The following is a 21,657-nucleotide window of genomic DNA, read 5'->3' as shown; positions in this document are numbered from 1 at the left end:
CAACTGAAGTGATACTTTCACCTGTTTTGAGGCATGCCCAGCTATGGCTCTGGGCGCTGAAATCGCTTTGATTTCTATTAGCTTAGGAAGACTGTGCTTTTCAAAGAGCATGCAGTTCTGTGGGCAGCAGAGGTGAGGAAAGCCCTGCTTTTTGCAGACCAGAGTCATCCTCAAAACATAAGAGGCCATACAAATTCAGTAGAGAGCGCTAGATCCCTCGCTGACAGCAGCAAGAAATAGATACTTCAGGAAAAAATAGAGGAAAAGAACAACTATAGTGTCATCTTCCCTCTGAAACGCTCTCTTAATTTTGGCAGCTTAAGAAATTAGGGTCTTCCTTGCAAGTTGTTTAGACCATTGTGTTGAACAGCACCGAAATGTGCCAAACCAAATGTTAGTCCAATTCTCTTTGGAATCCATTTATAGCCCTGGCTCCTGCCACAGCCGTTCCCCTGGCAGGGAGCGCGGCTCGTTCACTTGCATTGTGCCGAAACAACTCTTTTATATGAAAATTTTGCAGGGTGCCCCTGTCCTTGTAGCAGGAAAGGCAGTCACCTGCCTCGTACTCTAATTAAAGTTGAACCAAGAGTTTTTGTCAACTGCAAATATACTCAAGAAATTCCTCCCACCCCCCCTTACATCCTTGCAGCCGTTGAGTATTTTGACACGGCTGTAAAAGCTGCTGCGTTTGAATTTAGAAATTGGCCAGTGGGATGAGAATGTGCAGCTGTGGAAAGCACGAGTGCTCTGGCTTCGTCACTGCTCCTCTTGGGCCCACCTATTTCTGTGAGGCTTGTGGGAGCTTAAGGGGATAAAAATGGCCAAGGTAATTAGTAGATCTGGCGGAAATCAGCCCATCAGGCTCAGAAGTTATTGGAAGTGAGAAGGCAGTAGACAAGCAGATATAATCTGACGTGATGGAACTTATTTCCATAGAAAATAAAGCAAAAATAAGATTTTAAAAAAAAAATTATTATTATTCAAATTTTTAAAAAAATACTTATTTTAGACTAAGACCTCAGCTGCAGTGTAGGAGAAGTCACCTAAATCATCCGAGGGCATGCAATCTAGAGGAGCGACCAGCTAGGGACAGTGGAATTGCACACTGCTTAGGTGCTTAACCTGCTGCAAAGACTACCTGCTTTATATGGAAAGTTGATTATTTGGGGGTAAAACGGAAGGTGGCTTTTTTTTTTCCTCTGGGATTCTTATGATGCAGCATCCCAGTGGACTCTGAGGGGTATTTAACTTATTGGGCAGGGTGGCCAAATTCTCTCCCGTCTAAATACAGCATCTGCAGCAGTGTGGAATGTGTGTTGTACAGCTGTGAATGTTCCAGGCATTCAGCATGTCTCCTTTTTCACACAATAGCTTCTATTTATGGGTTTTCATCAAGTTGGGCTCATGCATTCAACATATCTTTGTGTGTGTGTTTTTCTTTTTTTTCTTTTTTCTTTTCTTTCTTTTTTTTTTTTTTTTTTTGCTTTTGTTTTTTAAGGTTTGTAGAAACTCCGAGCCACTTCTCCTGGAAGGAGAGTTACTACCGATCGACCATGTCACAGAGCTCGCAGCCCAGGGAATTCCTCAGCCCAGAGGTGCTCCAGCATATCTGGGACTTCCTGGAACAGTAAGTAGCCCTTATGTGGAACCTGTGGAAAAAGGCATTTTGGGACGGGACGCCTCTATAATTAGGCTGCTCAGGGGACTGATGCTGGGGGCTTTGGAGTCTTCTGTACCTGTTGATTAGAAGATGTGGGTGTGAGTCTGTGATGACTGACAGCTCTTGACCTCTCAAGAGGTTCTATATCCAGGCTATGGGGAAGAGATGCAGAGATCAGCAGTGAAACTGGCTCTCTTCAAGACCTTTGGTTGCAGAGCTGACTACTTTTCAGCACGTGATCGCTTAAGGTGGATGGCTGGCATTTTCCCCTAAGGAAATGGGGCCATTACTCTATGTCCAGGCTGCATGTTTTCCTCTTTTGCTGATGCCAGGGAGGGAGAGGAGGTGGAGCTGGTGCAGAGTTCACCCTGTCAGGTCCATTGAAGGAAATAAAACTGACTCTGTTCCCATTCCTGACTTGCCATGACTGATGCTGAGACAGTTACTGCTATAAATCCTCCATAAGTTCTGTCTTTCAGTGATTTAACTCCTGCACTCTTACCTCATTTTTCTGGTCAGGCAAGTGAAATGTCCCTCCAGGCCCTGTCCTGTTCAGGGGCTGCTGTTAGCATAGCGGGTGATGAGGTAGTTGTTCATTAGTAATTACTTTGTCCTGAGACTGGTTTGTGGTCATGCCTAAGTCCTGGGTGACACCCTAGCATGGGGGAGCAGAAAATAGAATTTGGCCAATTTTAACTGCATTATTCTGTTCTTTTCAGGCCAATATGCTCGGTTCAGCCGATCGATTTAAACTTCATCGATGGCCCATCTGAAAATGGCCCTACAAACAAAATAGAGATTAGCATGGACTGCGTCCGGGTGCAGGACACAGAGCTGAATGACCCAATGTGGGTGAGTAGTGAGAAGAACTTCCTTAACCTTTGGGGACAGATGGGGAGTTTTTGCAGGAGCTATACTGGCTGCATTGCCCCAGGACCATCTTCCCCCTCTTGGTGGAGGAGCTGTGGCCGCTGCCTCTGACCAAGGACGTCCCTTCTTGCTTCGCCTGTTGTGTCCCACCCACAGAAGCTGGTTGGGAGCATGGCTCTGCCAAGTGACTCGGGTGGTGGTGAACAGTGGTTCTGTACATGTGGCTAAACTGGACGGTGTGTGACCCATGGAAAGGCATTGCTCCTCTGTGCCTCCCCGGGGCTGTGAGGGGGAGCAGGCTAGCTCCTTACCTGCTCCTCCTCTCCTGCTGCAGCAATGGCAGGAGAGAGGGATGAGGTAGCTAAACAAGCAGAAGAGCTGAGGAGTCTCTTGCACTTGGCTGCTCAACCGTCCCTGCTTAGAGCTAGTTTACATAGCCTCAGGGTTAAAATAGTTGGTATTCTGGGCACAGTTGCAATTTTGCTGACCAAGGGCATGGGTTCTTCACTGGTTTTTCTTCTCTTGAAGGTCAGATAAGAATGAGAACTTGGTTTCAGATCATGGTTGGGTTTTTTCCTCCTCTGTCTCCAGATAGGCAAAGCTAGAGAGTGTTTGTAACAAGTCTTGGCTGTGGGTGTCTCACCAGTATGGCTCAAGACTGGAATGCGGATGAGGCACTGGTAGTTGCTGGTTCATTGCCTTTGGCACAAACTGACCAGCTCTTTCTTAGCAATAGCTCTGGTGAAGAAGCCAGGTGCTATTCTTGCAGGCTGGAGCAGGAGGTATTTCAGGAGGTTGAGCTGTTTGTGTCCTATTTCTGTTCTTCCTGGGTTTTGTATACTTTGGGGTAAAAATCATGTGTGGCTTGAAATTTGTGTTGGTGTCTGTAAACTTTCGTGTTCCTCTGTGTTTCCATCCTGAGAAGCTGTGTCAATTAATTCCCTGGCTAATCAACCACCATTTTTAATGTGCCCAATGAATGCGTGTTGGCAGTCTGCATCCTGGCAGTGTTTGTAACCTGGAGCATCGCATCTGCAAGGAAAGAGCTCCCAGGTCACACTGATTGCAGTCCCTGGTGACAGAAGGTTTGATCTGTTACTGCCACTCTGGTGTGACTGCTGTGGAGACTGCAGTGCTCTTATCTTTCCTTGCAAGACTGCAAAGGGCAAAAAGGCCACTTTGAGGTTGGCTAATGTGGTGTAGCTAATCCAAGTGCACAAGGAGAGGTGACTGACATCAAGTCTGGTTATCTTTTGATTCTGCATTTGGGTTGGGCACAGAGGGGTGGCGTGAAAGCCTTCAGTCAGCATCTGGATCTCGGCTTTTTCCAATACCGTAGCACAGCTCCAGTAAAAATGTGTCTCTTCAATAGCTAGTCCAAAAGATTCTCCATGTTTAGAGGGGCTCCAGATTTTCAAAGTGGGTGGTAATATTCTGTTTGAACTAACTACGTCCTCTTAAAAAACAGTCTCCAACGGTTTAAAGGTTGTCAGCAGAAACTTTGCTCCTTCCACGCTCAAACCTGGACTGGCTGCATTGAGTGCTAACAAAGCCTCCCCATCTCCAGTTCCTCTGAGCTGTTTGCAGAGCGCCGTGGTAGCTGACAGGCTCACCTGAAGCCCTTGTTCAGAGTCTCCCTCTCCCATCTGTGGTGCAGTGAAACATGAATGGAAAATCCCTTCCTCTTGTCCTCTCTGAGCACTGCTGAAGTGAGTGCTGAGGCTAGGAGAGGAGGGCAGGCAGCTTTTGCCATGCAATTACCTCTTGCTTATGATGGGTTTGATCCCAGCCTTGCAGGAGGCGTTTCTGGAGAGACTGAGCTGCACAGTGACTTCTTCAAGAAGTGTTTTTCACTGACAGGAGAAGCTGAAGGGGGAGCAGGGAAATTCCATCCCATCCTCGCCCTTACTGTAAGACAGCGGCTCAGAGTACATTAATGTATGTACATTAATAAATGTTCCAGTTTGTCTTCAGTGGAAGACAGCACCTTTGCTCAGTTGAATGCTGGACAAAAGCCTTTACAAAGCAAAATATGCATTGCAAACCTGTGCAAACAGCCCGTCTTTTAAAATGAGGAAAGCTCTTTTTACTCCCCTTACCACCACCACCACCTCCCTATAAATTTGCAAACATCCCTGACAGGTGACAACTCCCCCTTGCAGAGAAGTCCGTGTTTGCTTTGCTGTTTCTGGGGCTCCCAGCCGCTGCAGCTTGCATTGGCAGAGAATGTGTAGCCTGGGGCAAGGTGTTTGCTGTTTGTCGGCTTTAATCTGAAATACCTTACAACCCTCTTCCCCTCCAGCTTCTCTTTTCCTTTGGATAGCTTCGGGGCAAGAGCTCCCCTTGCACCTGTCTCTCCTGTAACCTCAGCCATGTCACTTCTAGACACGAGGTGCTGCACGCAGCTGATTGCAGCAAGGAGTTGAAGAGGGCAGATAAACACAAAGGAATGCAGCAGAAACAGAGGGGCCCTAGGAGATGAACAGTGAGACCAAGGCAGAGTGCTTTTTATTATTAGATTTGTCTTAGGAAAAGAGCAAGGCCAGCTTTTCTTCAAAATGTACCACCATGTGAGACTTAAATAGGTGCAAAGCAATTAAGACTGGTTTATTTAAAGCAATTGTCCTTACATGGACTTTAAGGCAATCCCTATCAGCCTTTAAAATAAGCTCTGCGCTGTCTTGCAACTTGTAGCTGAAAAATGAAACTTTCAGCCTTAAAAGATGTCTGTCCTTGATCCCAAGAGTTGTGTTGCTGAGAGCTGTGATTTTTTTTTTTTTTTTAATGATTTAATTTTTGGGGGGTACAGTTGCTTGTTCACAACAGAGCTGGCAGTAGGGAAGGAGCTACAGTGTTCAGAGCAGTGCCTGAAGAAACTGTCCCATTGGCGGGCTGGAAAATGAGCATGAGTTCTGCCCTGCGGAACACCCATCAGTTGTGTTCATTGCCTTGAAAATGCAACTATCTGGGGAGAGAGCTGGAGAAGAAGGGTGGGTGACAAAGAAATCCCTCTCATCTGAGCTACAGCTCTCTCTCTTGCTGAGCCAAGACCTTGTAGTTCTCACACTCTTGTTTTTAAGGAAGAAATAGTATTCCTATGTCGCATATAATAAGGGCTAAGAGAAACTGGTGATCGACACTACCTTGGGATGAAAAAAGCTGGAGGGGACAGGAAGAGGGTTTGTGGGTCTGGTGTAACATTAGACAGTCAGCAGCCTTCCCTGGCTGTGTGTCTTGTGACTGTCTCTTTCACAATGTCCTGGGTGGCCCATCTGTGAGGCTGCCGGCTGTGCCCCTTCCTCTCCCATGGCGTTAACCACAGGCAGGCTGGGAAATCCCAGCAGAGATCTGCCTTTTTGCACAGCCGGAGTGAGGGGCTGGTGGTCCCTGTGGGTGTGGAGAACGTTTAGTATCTGCCATGGCCCTGGCGTGGGAAGGAGCTGCGGATGGCCAGGAAGGTAAGTTGAATGTGTGTCCTTGTGGGCCACCTGCCATTCGTGAGGCCCACCAAAGAACGTGGTCCCCAGCTTCTTCCCTGACCAAGGATGTAGCCAGCAACCGTGGGGTCTGTGGTAGGGTGGTGGCCAGCTCCCTGCATTCAAGAGGAACGGTGGTCTCAAAGGCTGTATCCTGCAGTGCTAGAAACCAGGTAATGTTATAGGAACTTTTTTTTTTCCTGACTGACTAAATGCCCTGGAGCTACAGGGAGGAGGGGTCTAGAGACCTCTCTCTAGGAACGAGTGTGTGGTGGTGCAACTGCATTGCCCTGGAGCCCTCATGGCGTGCCGTCAGCCTGCCGTACCAGGTGCAAAATTGCTTTCCTTCACCTTCCCTTTAAACTGCTCACCGATGCTGAGAGATGCTAGTCTGGACCCAAACAAAGCTGCTTTGGGCTAAGGACTTCAGCGGGCAGCATCCTGATAAAAGTGTTATTCGAGGGGCTTGCGGAGTCTGGAAGTCTTCTGCCACCATCCTAGCAGCGTGTCCAGGGCTCTGGGCGGGGACCTCGCCCGCAGGAGTGCTGTCCCCAGTGATGGAGCAGCTCGTCCCCCTCCCCCTGTACATACCTTCCTTTCATGCCCCTGAGCGAGCCGTCCTTCCGCAGCCCCTTGCCTAACCAGTTCAGTGGAATGCCTTTCCCCAGACAGTCGCCGTGGTCAGAGTTTTCTTAACCTGGATCCGTCCCTCCCCACAAAAGGGAGAGAGAATTCCTTGCCTTTTTATTTATTTATTTATTTGTCCTTCCTCATCTTCTGCAAATCATCGTGGGGATTTGCTGTGTGTGGCTTGGTTAGGCACCGCTGAGCTCCCTGTGGGGTGGGGTTCTGCCCTGGGGATGGTGGTGTGGGTGCTTCAGACAGGGCTTTGTCCTTTTGGGTTTGAGTCCTCAGCTTTGTGGGCTGCGGGTGTCCCAAGCCTGGTGGCTACAGAAATTCTGGAGGTGCAACATGTGTTTCGTAGTTTTAAAAATGAGAGCTTCAGCTCTGTAACTTTGCTGTTCTCCTTTATACAGAGTTGGAGATAAAACTAGGCTGTAGGAGAGACTGGATGTGGCCCATGTAGGACATGGATATGTCGAGGCTTTCAGCCTCAGCCATCGCACCATCTCAGAGTTGGTATTTAATGCTTCCCAATGGAAACAAGAAACCTTTCCCAGGTTTAACCAGCTGTAGGCTCATGGAGGAGCCACTCCCGCCGCCTTGCACAGGATACCTTCCCATGCTGCAGCCCAGCAAGCTGGAGAGGAGCAGGGCTGAGGCCCCTGCAGAGGCACGCCAAGGTGGCTGCTGGCTCTCTTCTGCATGCTCTCAGCCTTAGCACCATGTAAATCAGTTCAGTAATTCATATTTGGCGGCCACGCACTGAATTCCTGGGTCCGTGGGAGCCCATCACCTGGGGGCTGTGGTCAGGATCAGGTGTGCAATAATATGATGGACAGACATAAAAAACCCAACCCACTGTCCAGAAGGACGTCTGTTGCATCCTATCCAATGCTTTAATATTAAAGCGCAGGCTCTGATCTCTGTTAACTTTTAATTGCTTGCTTAAAAGTGTTTTTCTGGGTCAGGAGAAGAGAACTCCACTTGCTGCAAGGTAATGGCTGAGGAGGCAGATGAAAGCTGGTTAAGGGGTGGTGGGACTGCAGGACAAGGAGGACATCCTTGTGTACCAACAGCAGGGCAGGGAGCTGGTGTGGCATGCGCGGTGCGGCTGAGCAGAGCAGGGGCTGACTAACGCGTGGTGTGTGCTTCCCAGGGCTCTGGCAGGTGCTGCAGCCCTGCATTTTGTTGGGAAATGGTTTTGCACCTGGAGGATAAGGCCAATTTGATAAGTAGATGCAGCAAAGTGGGTTGTGTGGCCATCTGTTTCCATGCCTAAGTATTCCTGGATTGACCATAGAAAGGAAGGAAGGACTTTGTACAGCACAGGGATGTGATCAAAGCTTTTATTACTGTCTGGCTTGTGCTTGAGAGAGTTTGAGGCTTGCCAAGTTTCTCTTCTTTGTGGGTGTTTGTTCGTTCCATAGCTGTGCAAAGAAAGTTGAGATTATGCAGAGGCATTTCCATAATGAGCAAATGCATTACTCTGTTGGAAGTTTCCCTCCAGCACCTCTCTTGTTTGCAGTTGAACTCATAAGCTCTCCTAATTTAGGCTTGGCTTTGTAATCCTGCTGAATGTTTAATCTTCTGCAGTGTAGGTCCCTCCAAATGATCCAATCATCACATTTAGGGCTGCAGATCCAAATCCAGAAGTGGTCAATTCTTTCAGATAAAGGATGCACATAGAGAATGCATTTGTACATTCAGTTTGGCCAAAGCCTGAAGACTTCTCTCATTCTGTGTGTACTAGGGCTCTAAAGATATATTTATGTTTCTTTAAAATAATTTTTCACTAGCTCCCTTTCCTGTGCTGTTTTGCCCTGGTTCTGGCTGCAGACCAGGGCTGGCTGCATTTCTTTTTGTAGGAATGCAGCCAGTTGATGCGTATCGTTACACCAAGTGTTTTATTTTTAATGCCAATTCCCTGAATTCTCAATGGTATTGAAGAAAACCCATGGGTGATCTGTCTGCTGTACTATAGATCATTTTGGAAGCGTATTTAAAATTCCTTTAAATATTTCTGCCCTTTCGGCATCTTGCTTTACGTTCATTTTGGGAAGGAATAAACTAATTTTTAAGCTGAAAAGCACAAACCTGCTGGAAAAGAGCCATGTGTGAGATGGGGTGTTTTGCGTTCGTTCTGGCCTGGCTCCTCTGGAGGGCTGGCTTTAACTCCCTGGCTGGTATTGCTACGAGCACTTGAGGCGGAAGAGTGTTGCAATTGTCAGGTCTGTCATCTGCCTACATGCAAATACCTCCGAACAAAAGAAGCAGTCGCTTCAGAAAACACCTTCCCCAAGCAGTTAGGCCTGCCTCCAAAGGTTTCCATGGTGCTGCACGTGCTCCTTGCTTAAGTATGGAGCAATAATGTGTTAGCGCTTATTTTACATCTTTAAAAGGTCTGCACAAACACTTAATTAAAAGGCATCTTGATCTTGGAGCAACAGATGGTAGGCGCTTTTGCCTCCGGAGCAAGTTTAAGGTTTATGCTGTCTTGATGGCAACTTCACTGTATGTTTCTATCCAGTTGATAGGATCCCCTTCTTCCCCCTCCCCCCCCCCCTTTTTTTTCCCCTCTTAAAGTATAAACATAATTCCCATATTTGTTGGGAACACTTTGATTGGGTTAGAGCCCATAAGCGGTAAACCCGTTGGGCAGCTGGTGTTTCAGCAAGCCACGAAGCACAGCTTGAACACCAACAGAAGTGGAGTGGCCATCCCCAAAGTTCACCTTCCTCTGGACTTTTTTTGCTTGCTTGTTTGTTTGGGGTTTTTTAACCAAATTGCTGGAAGGAGGGAAATGAGGCCCATTTCTTTTGTTAGCTGGAAGTAGGGTGATGAATTGAGCTGTCCATATCCAGCCAAATTAAAACTTGCTGAACTTTGTGGTACCCCTCTTTGTGGGGTGAGGAGGATGGAGAGCATTTCACACTGCTGTTGCAAGCTGAAGTGCTGACTGTGCCTGGGAGGGGTGGCCAGGCTCATGGGATGCTCCTTTCAGGCTAAGACAAACCTGGAGCACAGCCCTGGGAGCGTCCCGCTCCCCTTGCTTGTCCAACACAGCCAAAGTGTCTGTGCTGCAGCGAGCTGTGGGGTGTAGCTTTTGTTTTTAAAGTCCTCTCTTGCATTAATTGGGATTCTTGCTTTGAAGAAAGTCTTATGCATCCAAAGTCTCACTATATATGTTGCTTTGTGGTTCTGCAGATCCTGCCCACAGTCCTGTTAATGACTATTATTTTTTCCTCCAATATTTCACGAGGAGACTTTTGGACTAGGTAATGTTTTCTTCTGAAAGTCTCTACCATCTGCTTTCCACCTCACTGTCGCTGATTTGATAGCATTGAAATTAATGAGGGAGTGAATTGTCAGGCAGTCACAGAAAATTAAATCAATCTCTGTGAAGCGTAGATTAAGGAGTGGTTTGTGGCCCGAGTTAGTTCGCTTACTGCTGAATGAACTCTTTGCTAATCAGCATCTGAATTTGCAGAGATTAATGAAAGATCAAAGCAGTTTTCAGTAACGAATGTAACTGTCACTCTAAAAGCATGGATTTTTATCTGCGGCCTCCTTAAACAGAAGGAAAAGGTACCCTGAAGCAGCCTTCTTTCTCTTTGAGGGCATGGATGGGTACGGTGGACCTCATGGTGATGTCCAGACTGGATTAAAATTAAACAAGTCAGAAACTAAAGCCATCAATCTTCTGGGGAAGGTATCTAGCCAGATAACTGAACCCTATGGCTGTTCACCCTATGGCTGTTGCCATACTGGTGGTGGATGTGGCATGTGAGAGCAGGCAGAGGGCACCCAGACAAAGACCAGCGCTGCAAAATACAACATTTCTGCATAGGAAACAAGGAACGAACAGGCTCCCCGGGTGCCTCGGGGTGTATGTTGTGGCCCAGCACACCAGGGCAATATAGGATAATGGTGATGTGCTCACATGAGAAGCGTGAATGGCCATCAGTTGCAGGGTCAGAGTTTAACCAGAGATTTGGGAGACTGTTCTCGAATTATTGCAAACTGATAACTTTTTTTTTAAATATCGGATTATTGTACAAGGTCTTGGGCGGGAGGAAGTTGGCAGCATAGCAGAGGTTGGCTGGAAAGAGCTGCTGTGATTGTCCATTTATGAAGTTGTGCATTTCCCGAGAGCAATCTGTAGTTTATACAAGATAAGGCAAGAATACCACTTTCCCCTCAGCTGCTTGTGCAAGAACCCTGATCTGTCAACAGTTGCTCCTCTCTCATAATTAAAAACAAAGACTCTCTAATCTGTCACTATCTCCCGCTTCTCCCTTTCCCTGGCCGGAGCACTCTATCTTGTGCTGGGATGCAGGTTTGTGCCATGACCCTGTCCCACCTGCAGCTGGAGGGATGGGGCTGTTCATGCTGCTCAGGAGGAATTCTCATGAATTTTCTTGTGTAATTTCCTCTCTCTTACTTTTGCAAAATATTTTACGAATATGGGACGGGGGGGGACAGGTCTAGCATGTTGCTCTGAGCATCCAAAGATCCTCGTCCAGCAAAAATGCAGTCTCAATGTTGAGGGTTGTTAGTCCAACAAAAAAGCTGCTGATAGCAGAGGCTTGAACCCCCAAAGTCCCCTGGTCATGCCTCCATGCGTGAGTGTCTGCTGACCTGTGGTTTTGCACTCATCAGTGCCAAAGCGCCTGCTCAAGTGTCTGCTGGCCAGTGGTTTTGCAGGCTTATCAGCTGCCTTGCAAAGATCTCTGTGTCCAGATGGTTGTTTCCTTTTATCTCTAAGCATTTTTAGTGAAAGCAACTGTTCTTTAAAGAGAATCACTAGGGTACAAAAAAAGTGGAAAAATTAAATAAAAGGAGCACCAGGAATAAACAGACAACACTTTTTGATAAATCATCTGTATGCTCGGTGCCCATCCTGCATTGTACACCAACTGTGGGAAGCGACTTCCTGCTGGCATTTTGGTGGGAATGACCTCCCTTGATGGAGTTGGAGGGCTTTTGGTTGTGCAGATGGTAGGAAAGGCGTGGGGACCTTGCATCATCTTGGCTGGAGAGCTGATCTCTCCAGAGGAGTGTCTTGCTCTCTTATTAAATGGAGCTCGGCAGCCGGAGGGCAGAGTCCCCGGGGGCTGCATGCGCCCTTCCTAAACCAATATTGCACAGTGGTTGTGAAGGGAACTGGTTTTGTTTCACAATTCCTTTCTACCTTCCCTCTCCTTGCTCCCCCCACGTAGCGTTATCTCCTGACATGATGCCATTAACTCTCTAATTAGCCCTAGGGGTGTTCTGGGGGAGATAACGAGGCTGTAGGAGCTCAAATAAGCAGCGTGCGCAGATGTTTACCCAGGGTCGGAGGGCAGGGCTGTTGTGACAGGCGATTGCCTTGGGGAGGGCATGCTCCTTGGGGGAAGGAGAAGCGGACCTGCGCCCTGGGCAGAGCCGGGAGCTGGGCTCTCCTCCTGCCCTCGGCGAATTCATCTCTTTACCCTGCACTTTTAAAATGGAGGGGAAAAAAATGCAATTTGAAGTCCTTGGAAGAAGGGGTTGATCCTCAGTACTAAGCACTTGCAGCCAGGGTATGTTTCTAGCTTGAAGGTTCATGCACTTGAGTGCTTTCCAAAGGAAGTTCTGGGCATCAGACCTGTTCCTGGGTCAGTGGGGAAGCCAGGCGGGCATCGAATTTTTGCTCATGGGCGCAGCAGAGCGGTTAACCCTGTGAGAGCCGGGGGTGCCCCACTCTCTCCTGCATATGGATGAGCCGCACCTCCCATGCAGTGCTCCGGGCAGTGCTCCGGAGCAGCCTGCCCGGGATGCGCCCAAGGCTGTATCCAGTCTGCAGCAGGCAGGACGCTGCCTTTCAGCAGCATTTTTTTTTTTTTCCCTTGCCGTAGATATTTTTTTTTTAAAGGGGAAAGCCCCTGTTTCAGTATGTGCTGGGTTCTTTTTCCCCTCTTCCTTGTGGTTGGAGCAATGAGCTCTGCATGAGTTTTTAAGAAGGGAGGGTGACTTAAATTTTTGAAAGTATTTTCTTTTTGCCCTTTAACCTGGCTGCCTGCTATTGCAGTCTATCACTTCTGTCCCTGTAAAGTCTTCACTGGAAAGACTCCCAAAGCCAATTGGCAGAGGCTTGGTTTTTGAGCATTCAGCAGTTATTCAGATGTAACAAACAAACAAAAAAAACCCTAAACCCCTCGTTCTATTTTTTTTCCCCTCCTCCTTCTGTTATCTCAGTCCTAATTTGTAAACACTTCTGAGCAGAGTGAATGTCACAGTCCGTGGTGACGCAGTTGATCCAGATGCTATTTTTATAAGAGTGGAGAAGTCTGAGCAGATTTTTTTTTCTTTGATCTGCAGGAAATTCTGCATGAACCACCTAACGCACAGGCAGGTGTGTGTGCACACCCCCCCCCCTTCTACAAGAGGTTACACAATCCCCAATTAACACTACAATTGTGGCAATGATATTTTTAATCGTCATGATTTAGTGCACTTACCTTGCGTCCAGGAAGGGTTACTGAGAACTTGCGAGTGGTACTGGTGAGAGACTGGGACGAACCATGTAACAGCATGGGGAAAGTGCATTCAAACAAAGAACCTGCATCAGCAGTTTGACTTGCCGATGCCTCATTTTGGAAACTTAGGGGTCTTGTTTGCGTATTATTTTGTTCTTCAACATACCAGCAGGAGCCACAAAGTGTTGCCAGAAGCTTTCTAGAATATCTGAGTCAGACCTGGGAGGGTTGCAGCTGAAACTTTCAAATCTAACTAGCAATTATTATTTTTAGTTTCCTACAGTATTGGAGGTAAATTGCTTTAAAGAGATTTCCTTTCCCGAGGCTGAGCTGCTTTGCTTTTAAGTTCAACCCAGCTGAGCATCCAAAGCATGAAGTGCCAGGCTATGCACAATTCCTGATGTTTTGGGTTGATTTCTTTATTTTCTAGTTGGTTCTTTTACTGTTTGGGCTGGGGGAGAGCTTGTTGGCCTAGAAGCATAGAGTTAAACCTTGTTCATCTGGCCTCAGTATGAAGTAATTCTTTTTAACATGTGAAAGGAGGGCCTTTGCCTGAATCTGTTAGCTTTTTCTGACTAGGCTAATTGGTATAATAAGGTATAATCTCTATCTACAAAGATTGTCTTGCCATGACTTTTAGCCATCACGGTTGCAACAGGACTGATGTTGGTGTTTCCCTTGGAGACCTGTCCAGAAGGCTCAGATAAATTATAATTATCACTGTCCCATTGCTGAGAAGTGAGTGTGCAGTTTGAGGAGTTGGGGGGTGTCCCTTTGGTTTTGTGACTCAGCCATTTAAGCATACACTATTTCAGGGAGTCAAGTTTCCCTCTGAGAGCCTCTAAGAGATGCTGCCTCACTGCTATTAGGTTGTTGAAGACTCATCTCTGGGAAATTTTTCCATCTGCAAAAGGAAAGAATCAAATGAGACTCCAGGAGCTTTTCTTTCTCATGGTAAGGTAGAAAGGCAAGTGATCAAGCCTTTACTCTTCCCTTGCACCATCAGTGCTGTTATGAATATTCAGCGCATGACTCCAGCCCATGGGACAGGGGGAAGCATCTTATGAGGAGGAGTGCATTTAGGTCTGAAGCCAGTGAAACAAAGTTTGGAGCCCTGGGGTGATGAGAGGGCTGCACTTGTGCCTGGGCTGCAGCAGCGTTAGTGGGCACAGTGTCTGGTGCATGCGCTGTTACCTCCTGCCACCCCTGTCAGGGTGGTGGTGGCAGCCTCCTTTGTGTCACTTGTGGATGACTGATTTGCAAAAAGCCACTTGTCCAGCATCCACTTCAAGGTGACCGCACAAGCTAATGCCTCTGACACACTGAGCCAGGTCAGGGCTGTGTGTACAGAGGGCAGGGATTTGTGCTGACATGTCAATTTATTCATGCTATATACACTTCTCCTCATGTTTGACATGCAGATCTCTTTGGATAAACTTCCACATATCTCTGTGTAGTGCATCTGGGTGTTGCTTCACCCACAACCACCTCCAGCCACCTGTGGGACAGAAGATAGCAGATAGCTAACACAACAGTGCTGCATTAATGACTTGGGAAAGGAGGATCTTCTGAGTTTCATAGCACAGCTAGTAAAAGAGGTTTTTGCAATGACTTGCTGAGGTTGGGAGATCTATCTTCTCTTCCTCTTTCCTTCCCCTCCATAGCTTTTGAACTCATGGGCCAGTATCAAAAACTTGACAGTATTCGGGGTCAAAATGGTCCTCTGAGCACAGCATAACTTTTCCTATTAGGTAACAGAAAATCCACAGGTGAATTCTAGCTTGATGTCCAGCTCCGTGCAAGCTTTGCAGTGGTGCTGTGAAGTGACCCGTTTGGCTAACGGTGCTGTGGCTGCTCCCTGCAAACCTTGCATGTATCTCCAGATTAGCGCTTGTGTGGCTTTTTGGCTTGTACCCATCTTGGGTGAGATCAGGTAAGTGTACCAGGCATAGCCCCTGGTGTTAGGTGGTGCTGGGGAAGACGGAGAGGAGGGCAAGGGCCTGCGGCAGCGGTCTATTGAGTTGTCCCTGTGATGTAGGAAACCTACTGTGTGCTCAGCAGGCTCTTGCTGGTAGTTCAGAAGCACTGAAGGTGTGTGTGGCCCCAGCCTGAGCTGGGATGTTGCTGTTGGTGGTAAGTAGGGCCCTCCCTTGGCTGGGGAGGGCTCAGTGCTCCTCTCTGCGGCCCGTTCTTGGAAGCATCTCCTTGCATTGTGCTCAGTGAGGAGGAATTGGGAAGGTGCACTGGAAATGCTTGCAACCTTTTGCTCTTGTGCCCAGCAGTCCTCTGTTGAGCTGTGCTCGCAGGATTAGAGCTAAATGAGACAGCTACCCTGCTTCTTATGGCAAGGAGCTGTTGCAGGGTAGGGAGGGCACTGCAATCCTCTGCTCTGTGTTTGCTCTTGGGTTGGTTCCTGCCTGAAGATGGCTTTGCCCCATTTTATTAGTGGCAGTCTTATCAATGTGCTGCCTGTCTCTAGCCTGGAGAGAGGCTGGTGCGAGCTTGCAGTGTCCTTTAATTCGCAGATTGGCAGGAAGTCAGTGGTGGCTCCTTCTGCTGCCGTGTGCTGGAGAAGGCAGCCTAGAGAGCCGTTAGTACCTTGAGCAGCACAGCCGGCTTACTTTCATCTCCCTGTGAACCTGGAGTCCCCTCCCTGTGTGCCCGGAGAGGTTGGGGTTAAACGATGCCCAAAGGCGAGGGAGTCGGCGTGACAGGGAGCAGCAGCAGCAGCTCCTGGGCAGAGGCTCGGCTGCACGGAGGTGTTGAGGCCACGGGTGGGTTTCAGCCCTGCCAGGGACACCCCCCCCCCCCCCCCCCAACACAGCACCTGCGGGTCGGTTGCTCGCCACTCATGGCAGGAGGTTTGGTGTTCGCTGCGAGCGCTCGCAGTTCGTGCGAGTACTCGGCAATTAGGCACCGGTCTGCTTGACGACAGGTCCTCAAATAAAAGGTCTGAAGCGCTGTCATTAGGCTGGGAGGGCAGGCGGCCGCGCTCTGATCTGGATGTTTGGTTTCCTCTCTTCCCCCCTCCACAGCCCTTTAAAAAGGTGTTGTGTTTCCCCTTGCTCGATGGCGCTCACCCTGCTCTTTGGGAGCAGGCGAAACGAGCCGGCTTTTGTTCTCGCCGGGCGTCCCGCTTGCTCGGCGGGACGGCAGCGGACCCCTTCCAGCGGGGCGTTTCGGAGCCGCTCGGGACGAGCCGGCCCCGCAGCGGGAGGGCGGCCGGGGCCGCCGCCGGCGCAGCCCGCACCTCGCACCGCCGCCGCGCTCCGGGCGTCCCCGCTCGGGACACCGGGACAGGACGGGGGGTTTTGTCTGCTCGTTCAGAGTAAAATCACAGTGGGGCCGTTCTGATCTGCCTGTCTGCTTGCTCTGCCCTCCTACAGATCGAGTCTCGGCTAAGCGCTCTTCCTATCTTTCTTTTCAAAGTCTTTAGGTTGCCTTGGGCACAGTGTCCAGGTGGTTTTTAGTGAGCAGTACCCAACAACTTCTCACGTATATTAATTCAAAATCAGGAGTCCCTTTGGATGAGGTTTTTCTTTAAATTATTTTTTATTTTTTTCACATTTCCTGTTTTAAACGAGATTATTTTAAGGCTTGTTACCGTGGCGTGAGTTAGAAGCAATTGCAAAGGAGGGAAAAAAATGTAGCTGGGGTGATGTCCTGCACACACAGGACCTGTCGGCTGTGAGCGTGGATGGGAGCACACAGATGATGGAGCATGTAGCTGGATTACGGTGCATGAAACAGTGATTGCTTCTCAGAAAGCTCCTTGTGGGTTTTGTCCCAAACCTGCATGCTGCAGCAGCCAGAGGCTTGGCTGTGTTACTGCACTGCCGGTCTCGAGCGTTGCATCTCGATCCCTTCCCGAATGTTTTGGGCTTTGGTAGCAGCAAAGCCTGTGCCTGAAAAAAAAAAAAAACAACAAACCCTGGAGTCTTCTCAGAAAATAAATAAATAGGAGAACTTTCTTGGAGCGGCTCCTTTGGAGCAACTCCATGGCTGTCTTTTGGGTTCCCAAACTTGTAGAAAAGTGACAGGGGAAAGTTATAGTTTCCTTTCTTTTCTCTCCTTTTTTTTTTTTTTTTGTCATTTCCCCCCCTTCCCTTCGCTTTTTAGAGATTGGTGATAAGGAATTCTAACTACTTAATGAGCTGGGAGAGGCCTCTCTCCATTGGAGTGGAGGACTCCAGGTGGCACTTTGACAGATTGGACAGGTAAGGCAGGAGAGCCCCACCTCCTCCTCCTTGCCTATAGTTAGGTATATAAGGGAAACTTCAATTATGCAGAGAGGCACACTCCGAGTCCTGTTATCTTCCAAGTAGCATCACATATTTTTAGGGTCTTCTAGGGGGTGGGAGGTGTTTGTCAAAATCCTGGAGCCAGAAGAAAGAACAGCAGCATTGATCAATTTGACTGCTAACATGTTGTACCTGGAAAACAATGCCCAGTCCCAGTATAGCGAGGTAAGGATTCTAGGTTTGAGCTATGATATCTTTAATATATTTTTATTCTTAGTGAATGCGTGCAATTTCTTCACCCCTGTAGTCCTGAAGTTAGGTCTGGAATATACACTTGTTTTTTGAAACTTTTGCACTTTACAATGGGAAGCGGAGTTTGCTGGGCTAAATATCTGAATGAGAGTGAACTCTGAGTCTTTACATTTGGGACAGCGAATTTGTTTTGGGAATCTTGATCAGCCAAACATAACTTTTTTTCATTGGAGAAGCAAGGTAAAGCAGTCGCTTACTGTGGGCAATGCATACAGATTGTGTTCCTGTAGCAGTCTGAACAGTATCTGTGTTGACTGCGTTATAACTCATGTACTAGTCTTTTATTGGCAAAATTGCCGCTCATTGTTAAAATTGAATGGTATCTAGGAAATAACCAAAAATGCATTATAAACCCCTTCTTAGGTTACCTTTTTAAGTAAAATAATATGCAAACAAAGGTTCTCTGCCGCAAATGTTGCATTAGCGTCCACACCAATAACTCTTTTACTCAGTGCTGTTAATACCTTGCCTCATGACTTGCAGTAGCAGCAAGGTATTTTATACAGGGTGTTTGTCTAAACATATTGTATGAGGATGAAAGTATGTACAATAGATACTTTTTGTTTTCTACAGCCCTTTGCACTGCAAGGGCGCGAGTGGAACACAAACTTCAGATGCAGCTTTGATTTTTTTTTTTTTATTTTTACTTTTTATTTAATTGCTTTTAACCAACTGCATCAATGCTTTGTAAGGTGGCAGTGGAGAGAATTGCCACATGCTGTGCAAATCTTTGAGGAAGTTACCTGGGGTTGAGGGAGATCTAACAACGATATTGGTTTACATTCCAGTGGAGACAGCAGCTGTGTTGACACTCATCAGAATGGCAATGCAGCAAAAGCTCCTCTGTGTGTGTGTGAGCGTGCGCGCGTGTGTGTATTCCTGGTGAAAATGCTTCAAGCGGAGGGCATGGGGTACGAGACCTGAAGCAGACAGAAGTTCAGCCACCTGGAAAAGAAAACAAAATAGGAATTGCAAGGCGGAGAGCGCAGCTAGGAGATGCGATAGCTGGCGAGGAAAAGCCTGTTAAAAGTACACTTGGGGCTTGCACGCCTGGGATGGCAGGTTTGCGACTCGGGAGAGCGAGGGGTAAACTGAAACCGGCGTGCTTTCCCCGTCCCCCCCTTCTGCAGGGAGTGCAAACACCCAGTGTGCGTGTGGTTCCTAGCTGCTGCCACCACGCAGAAGACCTGAATTGGTCACTTTTTTTCCCTCCCCCCCCCCCCCCCCCCCCCCCCCCCCCAGGTTAATTATAAACTCTTAAATGTGGAGAGAGCACTTCTTGGAGTGTTTGCTTGGCGTTATTTGTCTGCTGCTATCTGATCAACTTTCGCTGAATAGCAGCGGTGGGGCTGTGGAGTCCCTATGGTTGACTTGCTGGGCTCATCTGTCAGAAGCGATGCGCTCGGGAGCATTCTCGCTCTGCTTAAATGCCGTTCGTCACTTGCTGTCGGGAGTTGTTTTTTTTAAAAGGCTTTAGCTCTGCTTTTTTAATTTTTTTTTTCCCCACCCCGCCTTTCCCCTTGTTGGATTTGAACATGGTGCACTGACTTTGTTCATCCAGCAAAGTGTTGTATGCTGGGGAAGGAAAACCCAATTAGCATTGACTTGGCTTTATTTCTGAGGAAGAGCAGCTTTTCTAATGACTCGTTTCAAAAGAGAGGGAGACTTGTTAATGCTCAATTAAAATATATTGGTGATGATGAACCTCACCCATCCTAAGCTTGAAAACAAGATGTAGGCTTTGGCATGGTTTCATTAAAAAAGAAAAAATAATTTAAAAAAAATAAAAGCTCTCAGTGTGGAAATAGAAGTAGCAATTTGTTTCAACTGGTGCTTGCTGGAATTTAGATTTTAGAGCTGTTGCTGGATTGGGCAGAAGGCGGCCATACCAACTCATGAAAAACTCAGCATAGACTATAGTTTGGGTTTAAAAACAAACAAAATAACTTATTTACAGGGCAGAAGTATTTTTTTTTTTCCCCATTGAAATCAAATTTTAAAATGGAGAGCTGGGGGTCCCCTGCCACCCAAAGCCCATTTCTTGGGGTGCTTTGCCCAGCCGCCCCAGGATGCTCGCTGCCTGCTTGCAGATGCTGAGCTCTGCCCTCCGCACCCACCAGTGGTGCGGTGCGTTCCACCCCGCAGCCTGGGAACTGGCCCTTGCACAAGCCCTGGCGCAGGCTGCACGGTCAGGGTGGCGAGCTCGCACCATCGCCCACGGCCCTGCGGCACCCATGCCCGCGAGCGTGGTGCCGAATGCCATGGTGAGATGAAGAGTTCCTCCCAAATGGGCAAAATCTGGTTGAGAAAAGCTGAGAGGGGAGAAGGGTGTTGAAGTGAATCATAGCCCTGAAAGGCTGGAGGTGGAACCTGCCCCAACGACTTTTCCAGCTTAATCTAACCCAGCATTTGATCTGGGTTGACTATAAGACCGATTAAGCTCTTTGTTGGCAGAGCACTGGACTTGATGACCCTGGAGATCCATTCCTGTGTGTTTATGAGTAGGAGATGTGAGACGGAGAGAGACGTTGGGGCGGTTATAATGGGGCGATGAGGTTCTGATGAACAGGAATCCTTTGGATCTCATTGTGTCTTCCTACCTCATCTCCACATCTGGAATTTTAGGTGTTGTGCACAAACGTTTGCGGGGGAGCATGCACAAAATTGGGTGTGAAGAGAGTATCTGCAAGTTTGTCCAGTCTTGTCCAAGTTTCCTGGGTGCTGGGAGGGGAGGATGAGAGTGATAGAGATTCCCTTTGGGGACTCTGGATTCTTCTGCAGTTTGGCTGAGATGATGATGCAGAGTTTGGAGCGTTTGCTAAAATCAAGTTAAAGCATTGCCAAAAGAATAAACACATCTTGTTCAAACACTGATAAGAAATATGTGCTGTGACTTTTGATTATATCCTTCAGCCTTCCCAAAGATCTTCCTGCTCTTTGTGGGAGACACACAAATTAAAGAATCTCTTTCCGTTAAGATTTTTATCATAGTTTTGGGAGGGGAGTGGGGGAAACTAGTTTTATACTAAAACTTCGTGTGCTCTGCTTTATGGCTTTTTGGCAGCATTCCTTCACACTGGAAATTAAGAAAAACTGTATAGAGATTGCTGCAAATATCTTTGCAAGTTAGGATAGCCTGTTCAGAAGAGTGCATTTTTTGTTATGTTTTTCTTTTCCCTCTTAGCTTTTTAAATAATAATTCAGATGTGTGTGTTTGAGCTGTAGTGCCTTGGACGTGAGTCCTTCCTCTTTGCAGGAGCAGACATGTGGGTCTCTGGGGTGGTCTGGAAGGATGTCCTGAGGGAGCTGGTCTTCCTTAGTGAGAGGAACATTTCTTGCACCTATCTGCGAGATTGGTTCAGCAAACATTAGTTTGGGGTTAAGGAATCTGGGAATTGAGCTGTAGCTCATTTTTGAGCATTAGCTTCATTGGTGTGCAGTAAAAGTGTGACTGGGGGTTATTATCCTTGCTGTCAGCCTGGATTTGGCTGCGAACCACCAAAGAGGACAAAGCCATGGCCCCTATGGTGCTGCTTTCCTTGACTAGTTTTGCCACATGGCAGTGGTCACCCCGACTGCATTCGGCAAAGGCTCTTCCCCTGCTGCCGCCCTTTCTCTGTGGCCTTCGGCCAAACCTGGGGCGAAGGAAGCGGTCTCTGAGGGATGCTGCCTGGTCACTGCCCAGGAGAGCAGCCCATCTGCTCCTTCCTCCAGTCTGGAGGTACCAAGGAGAAAGGCTCATCTGTGCAGTACGCTCTGTGCCCCACATCTCATCCTACCCCAAGATGAAAGCACTTGAATAGATGCTATATGAAGCATAATGAGTTTCTCAAGGAAGGTTTTGGCTAAACCTGACCCTCTCTCCTGGTCCTTCCTCCTCCTATTTGTGACAATGTCTCGGGGTTCTGCTGCCCCCGAGTAGGCAAACAACTCCTGATCCCTGGGAGGAAACCTCTCCCTGAGCTGTGCAGCGTTCA

At 47.9% G+C, this 21,657-nt stretch overlaps 1 protein-coding gene across 2 annotated transcripts in view; it reads left to right on the top strand.

The window, feature by feature from the left end:
• The window catches only part of TP63 (tumor protein p63), a 107,251-nt gene that overhangs the window by 19,123 nt on the left and 66,471 nt on the right, over positions 1-21,657 (top strand). For both annotated transcript variants that reach the window (XM_050902359.1, XM_050902358.1), the window contains exons 2-3: positions 1,499-1,627; positions 2,380-2,512. In XM_050902359.1, coding sequence (XP_050758316.1) covers positions 1,499-1,627; positions 2,380-2,512 — 262 coding nt within the window. The remainder of the gene's footprint in view (positions 1-1,498; positions 1,628-2,379; positions 2,513-21,657) is intronic.

The sequence above is a fragment of the Gymnogyps californianus genome, chromosome 10, assembly GCF_018139145.2.
Source record: "Gymnogyps californianus isolate 813 chromosome 10, ASM1813914v2, whole genome shotgun sequence".
In the NCBI taxonomy this organism is placed as follows: domain Eukaryota; kingdom Metazoa; phylum Chordata; class Aves; order Accipitriformes; family Cathartidae; genus Gymnogyps; species Gymnogyps californianus.
The sequence above is the reverse complement of the archived record's forward strand: the minus strand, read 5'-3'. Positions and strand labels throughout refer to the sequence as shown.